This window comes from Carassius auratus, chromosome 17, assembly GCF_003368295.1.
Source record: "Carassius auratus strain Wakin chromosome 17, ASM336829v1, whole genome shotgun sequence".
Lineage (NCBI taxonomy): Eukaryota > Metazoa > Chordata > Actinopteri > Cypriniformes > Cyprinidae > Carassius > Carassius auratus.
The window spans coordinates 20,635,215-20,654,863 of record NC_039259.1 but is presented as its reverse complement, the minus strand read 5'-3'; the positions used below and the strand labels follow the sequence as shown (position 1 = coordinate 20,654,863).

The following is a 19,649-nucleotide window of genomic DNA, read 5'->3' as shown; positions in this document are numbered from 1 at the left end:
GCAGTGTCTACCTTTGACTGTACAAACTCAAAACTATTTTGTACAAACATTTTTTTTTTCTGGGATTTAGCAATCCTGTGAATCACTAAATTAATATTTAGTTGTATGACCACAGTTTTTTAAAACTGCTTGACATCTGTGTGGCATGGAGTCAACCAACTTGTGGCACCTCTCAGCTGTTATTCCACTCCATGATTCTTTAACAACATTCCACAATTCATTCACATTTCTTGGTTTTGCTTCAGAAACAGCATTTTTGATATCACCCCACAAGTTCTCAATTGGATTAAGGTCTGGAGATTGGGCTGGCCACTCCATAACATTAATTTTGTTGGTTTGGAACCAAGACTTTGCCCGTTTACTAGTGTGTTTTGGGTCATTGTCTTGTTGAAACAACCATTTCAAGGGCATGTCCTCTTCAGCATAGGGCAACATGACCTCTTCAAGTATTTTAACATATGCAAACTGATCCATGATCCCTGGTATGAGATAAATAGGCCCAACACCATAGTAGGAGAAACATGCCCATATCATGATGCTTGCACCTCCATGCTTCACTGTCTTCACTGTGTACTGTGGCTTGAATTCAGAGTTTGGGGGTCGTCTCACAAACTGCCTGTGGCCCTTGGACCCAAAAAGAACAATTTTACTCTCATCAGTCCACAAAATGTTCCTCCATTTCTCTTTAGGCCAGTTGATGTGTTCTTTGGCAAATTGTAACCTCTTCTGCACATGCCTTTTTTTTAACAGAGGGACTTTGCGGGGGATTCTTGAAAATAGATTAGCTTCACACAGACGTCTTCTAACTGTCACAGTACTTACAGGTAACTCCAGACTGTCTTTGATCATCCTGGAGGTGATCAATGGCTGAGCCTTTGCCATTCTGGTTATTCTTCTATCCATTTTGATGGTTGTCTTCCGTTTTCTTCCACGTCTCTCTGGTTTTGCTCTCCATTTTAAGGCATTGGAGATCATTTTAGCTGAACAGCCTATCATTTTTTGCACCTCTTTATAGGTTTTCCCCTCTCTAATCAACTTTTTAATCAAAGTACGCTGTTCTTCTGAACAATGTCTTGAACGACCCATTTTCCTCAGCTTTCAAATGCATGTTCAACAAGTGTTGGCTTCATCCTTAAATAGGGGCCACCTGATTCACACCTGTTTCTTCACAAAATTGATGACCTCAGTGATTGAATGCCACACTGCTATTTTTTTGAACACACCCCTTTCAACTAATTCAACTAATTGCCCAATTGCACAGCCTTAAGAGCGTGCATATCATGAATGCTGGGTCTCATTGGTTTTCTGAGAATCTACTGAACCTACTGGTAACTTGTTTGCCACGTAGCAATAAAAAAATATACGAAAAACCTTGATTATTCTGGTTAGTCACATTGTACTGCTATTATTTTGAACAATACTGTATATATAGTCAAAGTCACCTTTATTTATATAGCGCTTTAAACAAAATACATTGCGTCAAAGCAACTGAACAACATTCATTAGGAAAACAGTGTGTCAATAATGCAAAATGATAGTTAAAGGCAGTTCATCATTGAATTCAGTGATGTCATCTCTGTTCAGTTAAATAGTGTCTGTGCATTTATTTGCAATCAAATCAACGATATCGCTGTAGATGAAGTGACCCCAACTAAGCAAGCCAGAGGCGACAGCGGCAAGGAACCGAAACTCCATCGGTGACATATATATATATATATATATATTTTTTTTTTTTTTTCGAGTGTGATTTAATTCAAATAAGCATGTCAATTGTATAATTAATTTATTTAATTTATAACTGTTGTTTTGTCTCGTCTTATTATTAAACACTCCTAACCTCACACAGGTTAAATTTGACCCCATTTTAATCTTTTAGCATTTCATTGTACTGCCTGCTGTACAGTGCATGTTTTTGAGGGTTAACTTTGTAAAATACAACAACTCTAAATAAATAAATAGTTAAACATTTCTTTCTATGCATATCTTTGGAAACTGATATATTCTGATATTTTAAGATGCAATCTACATAGCAGGTATGATCAGTGTCTTTGTCAGACAGACAGTAAGACGTCATGATGTGATCCTATGGTGTTTTCCAGCTAATAGTTATCTGCAGGCATCTTTTAGAAGGAAAAAATAAATTCACAATTCGTCAAATTGTCACGCACCTGCAGCACTTCTGAAAACAGAGAAAAACTGAATAAAATAATAAATAAAAAGAATAAAATAACACTACACTACATTATATACACATCGCTACCCCATAATGTAGTCCAGTACAAGGGCTGACCGGAGACCCGGGCAAGCTAACACTGAGGCTGAGATACTGAGATACTGGGTCTGGTGCCAGACTGCTCTGCTCAGTCTGACTGCAGAGGGTGCTGGAGGATGGGGTTTACTGTCTGGGGAACTTACTGGAGGAGGAAAGAGGCATTTGTATCCCTGTGTGAGGGAGTATGGCGCAGAAAGCATGACACCGGCCAGCTCTTCCTGCCATTTACCTGTTACACAACACACGGGAAGAAACTGGCTCAACGTGCAGACTGTAAAATCTTGCAAAGGTGTTCGGTGTTGCCCAGCCCGCAGCTCTACAGATGTTTGCCAGAGAGGCACCGTGCGCCAGTGCCCAGGAGAAGGCAACACTCCATGTGGAGTGAGCTCTCACCCCCAGGGGGAACAGCCCATCTTGGGATTGGTACGACAAGGTGATGGCATCCACTATCCAGTGAGCCAACCTCTGCTTCTGCTGACCTCCATAGCAGACAAAGAGCTGCTCAGAGCTTATGAAGCTCCGGGTGTGGTCAACATATATAAGCAATGCTCTTACGGGATACAGCAAGAGGAAAGTTATGGTAGGAACCTTGGACACGTATGCAGGCCAGGGTCTCAGGACAATGTGAGAGTAGGGTGGCCCGAGCACAAGACACTCTTCACTTACTGAAAATGCTTGGAGGTGCCAGACCCTCTTGCGTGGAAGTGAGCAAGGTCAGGAGCACTGTCTTAGCAGACCAGAACTTAAGCTCGACTGAAACCAGAGGGACCCCTCTGAAGTCCAGCCAGGACAATTAAGATGTACCAGGAGGGCACCAGGGGTGGCACAGGAGGATTTAACCTTCTGGCATCGCTCAGGAACCTGACGATGACATTGTGCTTTCCCAGGGACTACGAGCCTACGGAAAGAAAGCATCACTGCAATCGTGCATCTTCAGGGGTCTTCTCGGCAAGAAGAACACCAATTGGTGAACAGACCCCATTTGAGAGCATAAGCTTGCCTCATAGATGGAGCTCTAGCCTGAGTGATCGTGTTAATCACCGCGGGTGACAGATCAGCTACGTCTACGAGCCTCTGAGAGAGGAGGTCCTGTCTCAGGGGGATGCATCTGTGAGTGACTGTGGCGAGGAGCATGAGTTCCAGAAACCAGTCCTGGTGGACCAGAAAGGCACAAAAAATAAGATGTGCTTCTCGTCCTCCCTGACAAATGCATATGCAGCAATCCAAGAGGCTTGACTGCGGCTGTGGATGCAATATGCCACAGGAGCTTCTGAAAGTGTTTCAGTGGTACCACCATCCTGCCTCTGAAGAAAGGCTTGTTGATGAGTCGCGCCGTCATACTCGCAGAGTCTAACTCCACACTGAGAAAAGAGATTCTCTGCACAAAGTAGATCTTGCTCTTTTCCCCAGTTGATATGAAGCCGCAACTGGCTGAGGTGCCGTAGCACCAGGTCCCTGTGATCGCACAACTGTTCTCGTAATGAACCATAATGAGCCAGTCATCAATATAGTTGAGGATCCTGATGCCCACTTACCATAACAGGGCAATGGCACCCTCCGCTACCTTCGTCAAGATGTGGGGGGACAGCCCAAAGAGGAGGACCCTTTACTGCCATGCCCGACCCTCGAATGCAAACCATAGGAACATCCTGTGTCGAAGGAGAATCGAGACATGAAAGTAAGCATCTTTCAGGTCAACCACTGCAAACCAGTCCGAGGGCTTGATGCATCCGATGATGCGCTTCTGCGTCAACATCTTGAACGGAAGCTTGTGAAGGGCCCAATTCAAGACTCACAGACCCAGGATTGGCTGTAGGCCACCACCCTTTTTGAATATGATGACATAAGGTATGTAAAACCCCTGCTTCATCTATGCTGAAGGTCTTCTGGTGAACTAAATTGCATAGCCGAGTCAAACTGTGCGAATGAGCCAATGGGACAGGTTGGTTAGTGCAAGCCATGCCCCTAAATTCCATATGACTGGCACCAAAGGGACACCCACAGTGGTGAAGCGGAGGGGAGTCAAGCTGGATAGCCCAGAAGGCATCAATTTATGGCTGATCACCACAGGACTCCCCGTGTCCCTAGAGGGACTGGCCAGGGCTATGTAGAAGGACAACGTGTCTCCCACAGGGGGTGCTGCACTCCTGCGAGAGGCTCGATGTGCTGGCCCTCCCACGGTGACAAGTAGGCTTTTATTTATACCCGTATGCATGGTCAGTGGCTCAGGTTTACTAAAGCCACTAGCCAAATTTCATTGCTGTTTTCTCTTAAAGTCAGATATGATTGGGGCTCCAAAGCGAACTCTCATAATGTCGTCACAACATAACTCGAAGTGACCGACATATAAGGAACTGATGAGTAGCAAATACTCCAGCATGCTCTGTTAGTCATCCTTTTTTGATTTTCATGTGGTCAAACAAATATGTATATGTTAGAGTAAGAACGATGGAAGACCAGGGCGGGATGCAGTTAACAGTCTTTAATGAATAAAGTAAATTGTCTTCACTGAATAATTAGAACACAAATCACAGGCATTAATCAGAGCCAGAACAAAAACTGCAAGATGACTGGATCTAAGGAAATCTGCATAAACTTCCACGACGACAGAGGCAGGGACTCCGAGATGCGTACAGCCAGTCAGAAATAGTGAAGACAGCAGGCAGGGTGAACAGCCAAGGGCAGGCGCTGAACAGGTACTCTGCAAACAGGCACAGCTGGATAATACACAGTCCAATGGCAATATAACTCACAGCAGAAATTATGATCTCACTTTCCACGGACAAGACAGGACAGGTCTAGAGAACAAACGTTTCACACGAGAGGTCCTTGAATAATCCGACAACAAGACAGGGCTAGGAAGAGGGAATAAGAAGCAGAGACAATCAAGAGAAAAAGCGGGGACAGGTGAGGAGAAGGGAACGAAAGGGCAAACAGCTGAAAGAGATAATGAGCAGAGGGGTGGATGTGTGTGCCTGATTGTGTGAGTGAGTGTGCGAGAGAGTGTGTGACCACAAGAGGAAGACAGAGAAAGAGGAGAAGAAACCAGGATCATGACTGTATAGCATACTTTTCTTTTACCACACAGCAAACTTACTTGAAATACTAAAAATAATAGTATTAAACTATTTTTGTAGGACTTTCTATGAAGACTGTATAAGGTATTATAATGAATGCATAATACATTATAAAAATAAAATAAAAAAACATAATGTTATATCAACTCATGGATAATAATAACTACAATTTTAATGCATCATAATACTTATGTATTTGTGGTTATACATTTAAGAGTATGATTATTTATAACACACAATGAACACCATATTAAATCTACTTCATGTACAGTATAATAGACTGTATCATATCTTGATATTGTTTAAGATCTGCACATTATATTACTACATCTTATGAGTGGTTAAATGTTGAGTGTTATTTGAGTGTTTCCTGTGAGGCTTATGTTAACGTATTTTCCGTACTATAAAGCGCACCGGATTATAAGGCGCACCTTCAATGAATGGCCTATTTTAGAACTGTTTTCATATATAGGGCACACTGGATTATAAGGCGCATAGAATAGAAGATACTGCAGTCAAACGTTTGACTGGGTTTGCGTTATGCATCCACTAGATGGAGCTGTGCTAAAGGGAATGTCAACATTTTTGACAGAGACTCTGGATTATAAGGTGCACTGTCGTTTTTTGAGAAAATGAAAGGTCTTTAAGTGCGCCTTATAGTGCGGAAAATACTTTAGTTAATTTATGTGAGCTTAATACTCCAAAGTTGCAATGATTTATATCAGGGATCGGCAACCTACCAACCTAGTGCCAATAGTGGCATGCAGAAGGCATGCAGAAGGATAATCGCTGGCACGCGGGCAATAGGGAAAACTGACGTACATTTTGAGGTAATAACTTCTCATAGTCACAAAGTCTGTTAGGAGCTATAAATACTATTAAAGTGTGAGAATTAACTTGCGCTAGTCTACGGATGCACGCGCAAACGCTGCACATACTAGGCACTTCAGATCAAAGCCTCAGCGGTCTAACAGTGCTCCTCAATGTCAAAATGACTGAGATGGCCAATCAAATCAAAGTAGGCGGGGTTTACTGTTCACAGAAGCAGATCACGAAGCCTCAGTTTAAAGTTAAAGGGAGTGAGGTAAAATTAAGCTGAAAATCATTTAATATTAGTCAATTTTTAATAATATGGTTTAAGATAGAAATGTTAAATGACGAACAGCTATATCTAGTGATTAAAAATGTTATGTTCATTGTGTTAAGTGTTTTACGTTTCACTCTTGGGACTCGAATTTAGAAAATTACCAGACTAAGGGAGCAGCCATTTTAGTTTTCAGTTTGCACAGCTCTCTCAAGCTTTAAAGCTGCAGTAGGTAACTTTTGTAAAAAATATATATTTTACATATTTGTTAAACATGTCATTATGTCCTGACAGTAGAATATGAGACCGATAATCTGTGAAAAAAATCAAGCTCCTCTGGCTCCTCCCAGTGGTCCTATTGCCATTTGCAGAAATTCATCCGCTCCCGGTAAGAAACAACCAATCAGAGCTGCGGTCCGTAACTTTGTTTGCATTTACATTTACATTCAAAACATTTTTTTTTTTTTTACATTTTTCTACATTTTGTGTTCAAAATGTAGAAAAATGTATATAATAAGCGAGAACACCATGAATCCATTTTCCAAACCGTGTTTTTAGCTTGTCCTGAATCACTAGGGTGTACCTATAATAAATGTTTATGTCCAGACTATTTTAGATTGCTTCGGGGGTACCGCGGCGGAGTAACCCAGTACCTTTGTGATTCTTCATAGACATAAACAGAGAGAAGTAGTTCCGGCTACGATGTTCTTCCGCAAGACGCAAGCAGTTCTGTTTATTAACCACTAGAGCGTCAAAAGTTACCTACGACAGCTTTAAGCTCCATGTGACTGCCGCTCCAGTTTTCTTTAATGTCCATGTCTTCGAAAGCATTGTCAGGAAGTAATTATTATAAAATGTATAAATTCTGGATATTTTCTTTCTTTCCTATGCTATATTTATAATGATTATGTTATTTTATACACCGATTGCTCAACTGGTAACTCTGCTCTGTCAGCCTTTATATTTTGTAACTGAATGTCTTTGAACTGATGTCTTTCAAATACAAAGTTTTTTTGTGGACTACAATAGTCTCGGAATGCTGTGAGCACATCTTCTATCGTCTCGTTCTCTTGATCGGCAAGACGGACGGTGAGTGTATTATACACTTATTATACACTTCTAATGCTTCTTCTTTCTAATGCTTCTTCTCCAATGGTGTGTAGTAGAATTGCAATTTTGACTGGCTCCGGTTTGGTATTCGCTCCCGTTGCAGTCATGTACAGACGATAAAGTTGTTCCCATCTTCGCCAATTTTCTGCTAAATTGCCCATTAACAGTAATGGCGTTGGCGGCTTGAACTGGTCCATATTCGCTAGCCTTTAGCATTCAAAATTTCGCTGGCGTGACGTTCAAATCTTATCGACAGTCTGTTCGCTGTACTTGCCGTCTTCTGACACCATGTTGTAGTTTTGCATATGTTATATATATTTGTCAGGATGCTTTATGTCTTTGGCGTATTTCCAATAAACACACTATGAGACCTAATGCCGTGAACCAGTGTTCTCTTTTTACTGTCTTACTTCTACATCAACTCACGTGCGCCTCTCAGGTCAGAGCAATCAATCAATCACATGTCAAACACACAAGTCCACTTAATCTACACGGAGTATCTCACTCAAATCCACCACACAAGTGGTGTGTGTGTATTTGTGTGTGTGTGTGCGCACGCACATTAATTCAAGCAGTGCATTAACGGTGATTAAACTGAACTGTTTTAATTCACTGGCTTTGTCACATACACACATTTGGCACTTTTTTTAATTATTAAAAAAAAAATTCAGAAACTATTTGCATCAAATAGTTTTTTTTATATCGTATCAATTAAAAATGTGTATGTACCGTTTAAATACAGAATTTGCCAGCTCTTATTAAAATAAGGTGGAAAGATATAATTTTCTACGGATCTAGTTTAAAGGTAAAATTTGTACGAAATTTGCAATAAAATATCCAAAAACCACTAGGCTAGTGTTATATATTTTGTCCAGCTGATTACTAACAATATTTCTAATGTTTTCAACTACTTGTAAATTATGAGAAAATTGCCATTTTAACAGTGACACGGGGCAGTGCAGTCGCCTGTCAATAACGTAAGTTACCCTTTGATACCACCTTTACTGACGTAGAAACCACATGACAGCAGTGTCGTGGACAAATGCGGAGGTAGTGTCTAGCGTCCAAACCACTTGCTTGTTTCAAGCAGTTCCTTATTTACTACTTCTTGGACGTTTTTTGGTGGACTGTGTTACTTATTTATGGAACATAATTACTGTTTACCGTCTGCCGCTGGTTCTGTCAACAAGGACAGCTCTCGGAATATTGTGTTTTACTCGACAGGTGAGTTGTTTTGATTTGTATCTTTACAGAAAATGTATGCTATTATAAAGACCAACAAGATTAGTATTATGGGGCATACAGGCCAAATGCGGGGCAACGTGTCGGATCCATAGTCAGATTGCATTGACTTTGTATGTAATTTACTCGCTCAAATTGTTGAACTCACGTTTGAAAATTATGATATCAAGCACAACATTTATAAAACTTTACCTCATCCATTATATCCCTGATTTATATTTCCGTCTGATTGATGGTCAGTGGTTGGGTAGAAGACAACAAATCCCATCATCCCACACTCCTTCTTAGCGTCACCAAACCACACGATTGTTATTGTTTTGATAGTGCGCCCTCTCGTGGCAAGTCCTACAACCTGTACCTTTAAGGACTTGTTTAATGTTTGAATCAAGTTTCCGCTAATGGAGTAGAACTGGCAAAGTGGCACAGTCCAAAAAATGGGGGACCTAGAATTGTCTTCCTAGGACCACAGTATTGCAGTAAAATATTACTGCTTTTCACGAAATAAAATGCAATAAAAATGTAACAACTTTTCTAATATATGTCCACTAATATACTCTGATGTATTTTTATTATTGATTTATTAATACTACTTATTTCAAAAGCACAAAATATAACTCTTGTCTAACACACACTACACACAAGCTTTGACGATATAGTTATTTAGTGCTTTCAAGTCTGCTCCTGTTTTGATAATTGTTACAGTCTGATGGTTAAGGCTTAGTGGCATGTCACCTAAGGAAATTTTATGTTTTAAGGAATCTTGTTTTATGCCAGGATAAACAAACAAACAAATAATATAAACAGAATTCTCAATTATGCAGTTATTTAGGATGATCCTAGGGTTTGACAAGTAGAATGACAGAATGAAAGAATAAACAAACAAATACATACATACATGAATACCTATCTACCTACTGACAGTGTGAAAAAAAAAAATTGCAGTGAGAAAAATCAATATTGAAGGCTTTGCAGATTATCTTTTAAAATAATTCTGGGATACAGCTATTCTATGCTCACAGAGTGAAGGGATTTTTTCTCAATATGCTTTAAGTTGCAGCAGATATGTGGAGCTACTTGCACTAAATGTAGTTTCATAACAAGGTTCGGGAGAAGCACGTCAGATACTCAACCTAATTAGCACAGGTGGAACCACTCAAGATAATCAACCTTAGGGTATAAATACAGCTGAATCAGCCTACCTGTCTCCATTGACGGTTTATCAGCATGCTGGTTCGCTTCGTCTGTCACCTTACCACGGACCCATTTTTCATACCAACGAAGAGAGCTTCACCGGGGATTTATAAGACCCTGCTGCTTTTGCCGGACCCGCGATCTTTCCTACCCAGTCAAACACGACCATTGAGCAGCATTAAGTGTCATCGCGACAGCTGCTCTCCTCGTCAAGCCACAAGTTGTGGCCAATAGACCGTGCAAGCTCCGAGCTCGCCTCGCTTGACACAATGATCATGCCGCCTGAGACCGAGCTCTCCTCGAGCTGGAATCCAACCAGCCTGGGCCGCAGCAAAGCTCTCACTTCCCGTCCCGGCTCAGCCTTTCACACCGGCGTTCCGGCCAAGTTGCAGTTTGACGCCCCTTCTTCTAGCGGCGCAGACCGTGCGATGTTAACCAACACATTTTCAGGTGAAAACTCTAAAAGCAGGTTCTTCTTCATTGGATTTTACGGCATTTGGCATCCAAAGTGTTGCATCTAAAAGCAGGTTCGCGGCTAAATTTTTATTAAATGACATGACGCAGTTCCGTCTTCTACTAGTGTTTTGTGGCAGTTTTGGCAAACCAGGGTAAAGATGCATTACCGCCACCTGCTGATCTGGAGTGTGGAGTGCGCATAGATTTGGACTACAGATACAAACGTAGATCCGTCAGATGATGATGCCACATTTAACCACGAACAAAGGCATTATTCCCAGTCTTCATCCACACTGAAATGTCCAAGACATTACATTTGCCTTACCACGCACGTTTAAACCTCACTGAAATGATACAATAATGTTCCATGATAAGTTAAAAAAATAAAAAAATGCCTGAATGCAACATAAATCGCTGGATTAAACCGTCGGCTAAATGCTTAATTCAATTTTAAATTTTTATTTCCATGCAATTTTTCTGGCAGGACCAAATTATTTAGGGACTTATTATTTAGTGATCACTCAAAATTCATCTAAAACGCATCTGCCCTCGTGTTTGACGCAGGATAGCAAGTGGGAGTAAAATTACTGTTGCCTTTCAGGACCGTAATATGAAAAACAGGCAAGTAAATATCTTTAGAAACCACTTAGAAGCCAATAGCACATAACTGCTATTAACCCATTTGCTTGCAAGCATCGCCTACGGCCCCAGTTTATTATCGTTTCACTTCCACAGCACGTTAAACTTCACTCTGACTTGATATGGATAAACCGTGCATCAATTGAAGACTCTGGCTTCGATATTTGACCAATATTTAGATAAAACATCTTTTCAGTGACAGTTAATTAGTAAATTATATCAGGAATACGATTCCTATTCCTGAACGGTAAAACGTTGAAGTGTACAAACGTTGATAATGTATCTAGTCAGAAAGAATCATGAGCAGAAAATTTTTTTGGGGGGTATTTAATTTCTGTCTCCATGCAAAATGGGGGGTGACTGGTACGTTACTGCTATAATCATGTCTTCAGGTACAATGTCTTGCAAGACTAAACATGCTTCATCGTTTCCAAAACCCTCTTTTTCCACAGTCCATACAACAACGTGAAAACAGCCTTCCAAACGTATCCGCCCTGGAGACCACCTAAGAGCCCTGAGGCCAAATGAGAGGAAAGATGCTTTTCCAACAGTAACATAATAATGTGGACAAGGCTTGAGCAATTGTCAAATCAGGCAACCAATTGCTAAGCTGGTAACACAGTAGGCTACCCAGTCATTTTTTGCTTGCCCCATCAAATGTTACTAACCCTTTTTACTCTTCCCGCAGCCAATATCTACAGCAGCCGAAAGCAAGTAGCCTTTCCTGTACCTCCTCACTGCCGCAGCAGTGTCTGCTCCCGCAGGAGCCTTTCCTGTGTCTCCCCACTGCCGCAGCAGTGTCTGCTCCCGCAGGAGCCTTTCCTGTACCTCCTCACTGCGGTATCTGCTCACGCAGGAGCTTTTTCCGTATCTCCCCACTGCCACAGCAGCGTCTGCTCCCGCAGGAGCCTTTCCCGTATCTCCCCACTGCCGCAGCAGTGTCTGCTCCCGCAGGAGCCTTTCCCGTATCTCCCCACTGCCGCAGCAGTGTCTGCTCCCGCAGGAGCCTTTCCTGTACCTCCTCACTGCCACAGCAGCGTCTGCTCCCGCAGGAGCCTTTCCTGTACCTCCCCACTGCCGCAACAGTGTCCACTCCCGCAGGAGCCTTTTCTGTATCTACCCACTGCCACAGCAGCGCCTGCTCCCAGTAGAATAAATAAATAATTAAATAAACCCGCATTTGGTCTTGCAGCGAGAACTGTCCCAGTAGAGCTCTTACGTTTTCTCTTTTGTCTAGTGAGCATTGGGTCTCTCAGCGGACACAGTGTGAGAAATCTCCCGGTCAAGCTCTCATTTCCCTCTTTCCCATTTTCTATTTCTGTCCAGGGAGCATTTGGTCTCACAGCGGACTCAGCGAGAACTTTCCCAGTAGAGCACATACGTTTTCTCTTTCGTCCAGCGAGCATTGGGTCTCACAGCGGACGCAGTATGAGAAAATCTCCCGGTCAAGCTCTCATTTTCCCTCTTTCCTGTTTTCTCTTTCTGTCCAGCGAGCATTTGGTCTCACAGCGGACGCAGTGAGAACTTTCCCGGTAGAGCACTTAATTTGTTCTCTTCCGTCCAGCGAGCATTGGGTCTCACAGTGGACGCAGTATGAGAAAATCTTCCGGTCAAGCTCTCATTTTCCCTCTTTCCTGTTTTCTATTTCTGTCCAGCGAGCATTGGGTCTCACAGCGGATGCAGTGTGAGAAAATCTCCCGGTCAAGCTCTCATTTCCCTCTTTCCTGTTTTCTCTTTCTGTCCAGCGAGCATTTGGTCTCACAGCAGACGCAGTGAGAACTTTCCCGGTAGAGCACTTACCTTTTCTCTTCCGTCCAGTGAGTATTGGGTCTCACAACGGACGCAGTGTGAGAAAATCTCCCGGTCAAGCTCTCATTTTCCCTCTTTCCTGTTTTCTCTTTTGGTCCAGTGAGCATTTGGTCTCACAGCGGACGCAGCGAGAACTTTCCCGGTAGAGCACTTACGTTTTCTCTTTCGTCCAGCGAGCATTGGGTCTCACAATGGACGCAGTGTGAGAAAATCTACCGGTCAAGCTCTCATTTTCCTCTTTCCTGTTTTCTCTTTCTGTCCAGCGAGCATTTGCTCTCACAGCGGACGCAATGAGAACTTTCCCGGTAGAGCACTTACGTTTTCTCATTCGTCCAGCGAGCATTGGGTCTCACAACGGACGCAGTGTGAGAAAATCTACCGGTCAAGCTCTCATTTTTCTCTTTCCTGTTTTCGCTTTCTGTCCAGCGAGCATTTGCTCTCACAGCGGACGCAATGAGAACTTTCCCGGTAGAGCACTTACGTTTTCTCTTTCGTCCAGCGAGCATTGGGTCTCACAACGGACGCAGTGTGAGAAAATCTCCCGGTCAAGCTCTCATTTTCTCTCTTTCCTGTTTTCTGTTTCTGTCCAGCAAGCAATGGTCTCACAGCGGAGAAAGGCACAAATTCGCCTGATCAGTCGCTCCAAATTACAATTGCTCCCCGTTGCAGGCCAGCAGGGCCCGTCAGTCCAGGTACAGTGAGCCGCCATCAGGGGCCCACTGGACAAACATTCAGACCCTTTCTCGAGATGCCAGCCCGCCAAACGCGGCACTCATTCTGGGGGGTCTTTAGTTCGGCGGCTGTCCTCCTGCTCTTTAGCTTTTTGGGGGGTACTCTAGGTTCGGGCCATTCCCGAGCTCGGAGCCCCTTCCCCGGACAGCACGCCAAATATGCATTATAATACTTCAGTTAATTATATGTAAGTGTGAACTCGTGAAATGTAGTTTCATAACAAGGTTCGGGAGAAGCACGTCAGATACTAAACCTAATTAGCACAAGTGGAACCACTCAAGATAATCAACCTTAGGGTATAAATACAGCTGAATCAGCCTACCTGTCTCCATTGACGGTTTATCAGCATCCCCCTTCCACCCCATCTCCTCCACTAGTTCATTTTACACTTTTATATACGGGGGGGGGGTACTCTAGGTTCGGGCCATTCCCGAGCTCAGAGCCCCTTCCCCGGACAGCACGCCAAATATGCATTATAATACTTCAGTTAATTATATGTAAGTGTGAACTCGTGAAAAATAAACAATGAAAATGGACCTGAACTAAGATATGCATACAATGTCTATAAAGCTGTTTATGCTGCAGCTCATGCACTACACAGTCTAATGAAGTGCTAAGAAAAAAAAGGTTGTTAGAAAAGCAACAATATAAAAAAAAAATTTGTTTTTATTTAATAGTATATTAAATGTTTCATCAAAAATGTGTTGTTGTTTTTTACGCTTAGATGGTTGAGGCTATGAAAAAAAGTCAATTTCACCACAAAGATGGGTGATCATGTTGGTTTGACAGCAGTGGTGGTGCAGTAGCCCAGTATGAAGTTGTAAACTGGCAACAGGAATCTGATGGATTATTCCAGTTTAAATCTATTGGATTTTATGATGCCTCACTTTCCCCTCACCAACGCTTGCAGTTAAATACTAAAAATAGAATTTGGGCTTGAGGACAGCTGAAGGTAAATGGCAACAACCTGTTTCTGATATAGGGTTATTCCATATTAAGGGTCATATCAAAAACGAAGGAGTAAATACTTGTGCTCATCTTTATAAAAGGCATAAATAATGAATTAATTTAGGACAGAATAAAAAATAAAGTTGAGTTTGAGTTTTGAACAAAGTGATAGTAAAAGTCACAAAATTCAGTGATCACTATTACTAATATATATATATATATATATATATATATATATATATATATATATATATATATATATATATATATATATATATATATATATATATATATATATATATATATAATTTATTTTATGGAATCTTGTTTTATGCCAGGATAAACAAACAAACAAATAATATAAACTGAATTCTCAATTAGGCAGTTATTTAGGATGATCCTAGGGTTTGACGAGTTGAATGACTGAATGAAAGAATAAACAAACAATTAAATATATACAGTACATGAATACCTATCTACCTACTGACAGTGTGAAAAAAAAAAACTATCAAATTACCCTATTTTTACAACAGGTCTGCTTGACCTGGTTAATTTACTGTCCTGTGAGATCATTGGCTATGTTCTCAATCATTCAAACCTATCAGTGTCTATAAGAGTACAAATGCTGTATCAGATCATTGGCATTTGGTATTCACTGTGGAGCTCAATCATTGGGATGTTTCTATTTCTATACACACTCCTGCTTTTCCATCAATTACATGCAAAGGTGGAAAACACTCCTTGTCAAACCCTGGGAGACCCTAAGTACCCGCTGTTTTCCAAGGATGGAGATGTAACTATTGGAGGAATTTTTCCTGTACACAGAAAGGAAACATTACCTTCTTTTGAGTTTACTCAAAAACCTCAACTTCTGTTATGCTCAAGGTTTGTCAGAAAAATTCTATACAATTGTATATATTATTCAAATTAATTGTAAATGTTATATACATTTAAATTATTATTATTATTATTATTATTATTATTATAAAGTTATATAGAAGCAGCATATCTTCAAAAAAATGTTAACAGCAAAATGTCCATCTGGAACATCTGGAATTCTATCATGCTTCTGAATTGCATTATACATGATATGTTGTTTGTTTTCACAGTGTGAATCTGAGAAATTTTCTTCTGGCTCAAGTAATGATCTTCACTATCGATGAGATTAACAGAAATGAAACTTTGCTTCCAAATGTTTCTATTGGATATCACATTTATGATACATGTGGTTCAAGGCTGTCTACCATGAGTGCAACTATGGGACTGATGAATGGTCTGGATTTTGGATCAGGTGACAGATGCAACGGACAACCTCCTTTACCTGCTATCATAGGAGAAACCGAATCGTCTGCCACAGTGATTCTGTCCAGAACTACAGGACCTTTTAAAATTCCAGTGGTAAGGAACAAAAACTTTAAATGTTTTACAGTTACCATACTTATGGCTGTATTATTGTTACATGTGCTTTTTTTCTCTCAGATAAGTCCCTCCGCCACATGTGTATGTCTCAGTAATAGGAAAGATTACCCCTCTTTCTTCAGGACTATTGCTAGTGATTACCACCAGAGTAGTGCACTTGTAAATATAGTCAAGCACTTTGGCTGGTCTTGGGTGGGAGCTGTGAACAGTGACACTGACTATGGAAACAATGGGATGGCTGTTTTTCTGAAAATAGCCCAGGAGGAGGGGATTTGTGTGGAGTACTCTGTGAAATTCTACCGAACAGAGACAGAAAAACTCAAAAAAGTAGTAGACACAATTAAAAAAGGCACAGCAAAAGTGATTGTTGCATTTGTTTCATTTGTTGAGATGGGCTTACTTATTGATCAGTTAAGTATTCAGAAAATTGCAGGCTTTCAAATGATTGGTGTGGAGTCATGGATAACTACAACAAATTATATCACTCCAAATAGCTTTCATTCACTGGGAGGGTCCCTGGGATTTGCAGTGAGAAAAATCAATATTGAAGGGTTTGCGGATTATCTTCTAAAAGAATTCTGGGATACAGCTTTTCCATGCTCACAGAGTGAAGGGAATTTTTCTCAATATGCTTTAAGTTGCAGCAGATATGAGGAGCTACTTGCACTAAAGAAAAACAATGAAAATGTACCTGAACTAAGATATGAATACAATGTCTATAAAGCAGTTTATGCTGCAGCTCATGCACTACACAGTCTTATGAAGTGCAAAGAAAAAAAAGGTTGTGAGAAAAACCTGACAATACAGCCATGGCAGGTAAAAGATAAAAGACAAGGAATGAGAGCAAAATAGAACTGGGGCAATTGTTTTTTTATGTTAAATATTTTTATTTAATAGTATATTAATTGTTTCATCAAAAATGTGTTGTTTTTTTACGCTTAGATGGTTGAGGCTATGAAAAAAGTTAATTTCACCACAAAGATGGGTGATCATGTGTGGTTTGACGGCAGTGGTGGTGCAGTAGCCCAGTATGAAGTTGTAAACTGGCAACAGGTATCTGATGGATCATTCCAGTTTAAATCTGTGGGATTTTATGATGCCTCACTTCCCCCTCACCAACGCTTGCAGTTAGATACTAAAAATATAATTTGGGCTGGAGGAAAGCTGAAGGTAAATACCAATAACCTGTTTCTGATATGGGGTTATTTCATATTACGGGTCATATCAAAAACTAAGGAGTAAATACTTGTACTCCCCTTTATAAAAGGCATAAATAATTAATTAATTTAGGACAGAATAAAAAATAAAGTTGAGTTTGAGTTTTGAACAAAGTGACAGTAAAAGTCACAACATTCTGTGATCACTATTACTAATATACTTATATATATATATATATATATATATATATATATATATATATATATATATATATATATATATATATATATATATATAATTTATTTACTAACTTACATGCAGAACCCACGGTCTGTGTGCAGTGAGAGTTGTCCTCCAGGCACTAGGAAGGCTGCACAGAAAGGAAGACCTGTCTGCTGTTATGACTGTATTCCATGTGCAGAAGGAGAAATCAGTAATGAGACAGGTAATCTTCACTCCATCTTAAAGTTCTGAAGAAAACTGGTGAGATGCTCTTTAAATGTTCATCATTAAAATTATTTTCCCTTTTTCTCTTACTTGTGCTTACAACTTCCTCACCAGATTCAATTAACTGTAAGGAGTGCCCAGAAGAATGCTGGTCTAATGCTGAGAAAAATAAATGTGTGTTAAAGACTGTAGAGTTTCTCTCATTTACTGAATTTATGGGTATAGTGCTAGCCTTTTTCTCACTGTTTGGAGTGGGAATAACTGCACTGGTTGCCATCCTATTTTACAACAAGAAGGACACCCCCATAGTAAAAGCCAACAACTCAGAACTGAGCTTTCTGCTGCTCTTCTCACTTACTCTCTGTTTCCTCTGTTCACTTACTTTCATTGGTCGTCCCACAGAGTGGTCCTGTATGTTGCGTCACACAGCATTTGGGATCACTTTTGTCCTCTGTATCTCCTGTGTTTTGGGGAAAACAATAGTAGTGTTAATGGCCTTCAAGGCTACACTTCCAGGAAGTAATATCATGAAATGGTTTGGGCCTAAACAACAACGACTCAGCGTTCTTACCTTTACACTTATACAGGTCCTTATTTGTGTGCTTTGGCTAATAATATCTCCCCCATTTCCTTACAAAAATATGAAATATTATAAGGAAAAGATCATTCTTGAGTGCAGTCTGGGTTCTATTATAGGTTTCTGGGCTGTGCTAGGTTACATCGGCCTGCTGGCTATCTTGTGCTTCATTCTGTCTTTTCTGGCTCGTAAGCTGCCTGATAACTTTAATGAAGCAAAATTCATCACATTCAGTATGCTAATATTCTGTGCTGTATGGATAGCATTTATTCCAGCTTATGTCAGTTCTCCTGGAAAATTTACTGTAGCTGTAGAGATATTTGCCATTTTAGCCTCAAGCTTTGGTTTGCTTTTCTGCATATTTGTACCTAAATGTTATATTATCCTGCTTAAGCCTGAACAAAATACAAAGCAAAACATGATGGGTACATCAAAGTCCTACTGAAAAATGACATGCATTAACAATGCAGATATGCTTTTTTTTTCAAGGACAAACAATAAATAAATAGATTCATTTATTAAATTCAGATAATTTGACATGATAAATCTGCTCTTTGATTCAATCAAAATATCCTAAATGTTTTAGGAAAATGTGCTCAATAACTTTGAAAATCTATTTTATTTATTTAGCTAGCCGATTGTAAAAGTTTATTGCATTTTATATATATATATATATATATATATATATATATATATATATATATATATATATATATATATATATATATATATATATATATATATTGATAACACAATATCATGATTTTCATTAATAAATCATTAAAATGCATTACATAATTCTTAACATATTGCTAGTTAATATATATTCAATCTAATATTAATAATTCTAACAGTTAGAACCATGAGATAATGTTCTTGTTATGGTTAACTAATAACCTTACTAAACATTACCTAATGATTACCAGAATTGTTGAGTGTTTGTTTGTTTGTTTTTTAATGTCATTAAAATTTCAGTTCATATGATCATGGACTAACTGAAAATCTACAGATGATGTTAACACGTTAATACGTAAGTTACAGATTGTGTTAATGCACATCACTTTTGCTTCTATTGAGGTGTGATACGGTTAAGATTCAAGAATCAAGGTTCAAGATTTGGTTAAAAAGTCAGAAGTACAGGGTTTCAATTTGATAAATATTAGGGAACTCTGTTCAGTCTGTTTATATACATTGTTTTGATAAATGAAAAATAGTTTTCTTAAAAAATGTATTTGTTTTCTCCTGTTGATGTTATGAGTTAAGAAATATTCTGTTCAGTGACATACAGTAGTATACTAATATAAGTGGTGAGGCAATAAAAACATGTTTTGAACCAAAATAATAAATTGTATTATGCCTTTAGCAATAATTTCCCTAAAATGAACTACCACCCTTTACACAAACGTTGTTTCACCAGCTAAAAGTCCAATGCCCATAAAGATACTAAGCGATTAGTAAACATTTATAAAAATTTACAAATGATGAATA

At 39.8% G+C, this 19,649-nt stretch overlaps 1 protein-coding gene across 1 annotated transcript; it reads left to right on the top strand.

Moving 5' to 3' along the window:
• Positions 1-15,236: 15,236 nt before the first annotated feature.
• LOC113116895 (extracellular calcium-sensing receptor-like) lies at positions 15,237-18,606 on the top strand. The gene is made up of 6 exons (XM_026285193.1): positions 15,237-15,445; positions 15,670-15,958; positions 16,040-16,795; positions 16,922-17,153; positions 17,466-17,582; positions 17,699-18,606. Exons 1-6 carry the CDS (start codon positions 15,237-15,239, stop codon positions 18,604-18,606), a joined length of 2,511 nt encoding a protein of 836 aa, XP_026140978.1.
• Positions 18,607-19,649: the final 1,043 nt, after the last annotated feature.

What these genes read in the sequence shown, in the direction of transcription:
- LOC113116895 (XM_026285193.1), top strand. Translation starts at nt 15,237, where the DNA reads ATGTTTCTATTTCTATACACACTCCTGCTTTTCCATCAATTACATGCA. An exon ending in TGACAATACAGCCATGGCAG is followed by an intron (nt 16,796 to 16,921) that starts GTAAAAGATAAA and finishes TTTTACGCTTAG; the next exon opens with ATGGTTGAGGCTATGAAAAA. An exon ending in AGAAATCAGTAATGAGACAG is followed by an intron (nt 17,583 to 17,698) that starts GTAATCTTCACT and finishes CTTCCTCACCAG; the next exon opens with ATTCAATTAACTGTAAGGAG.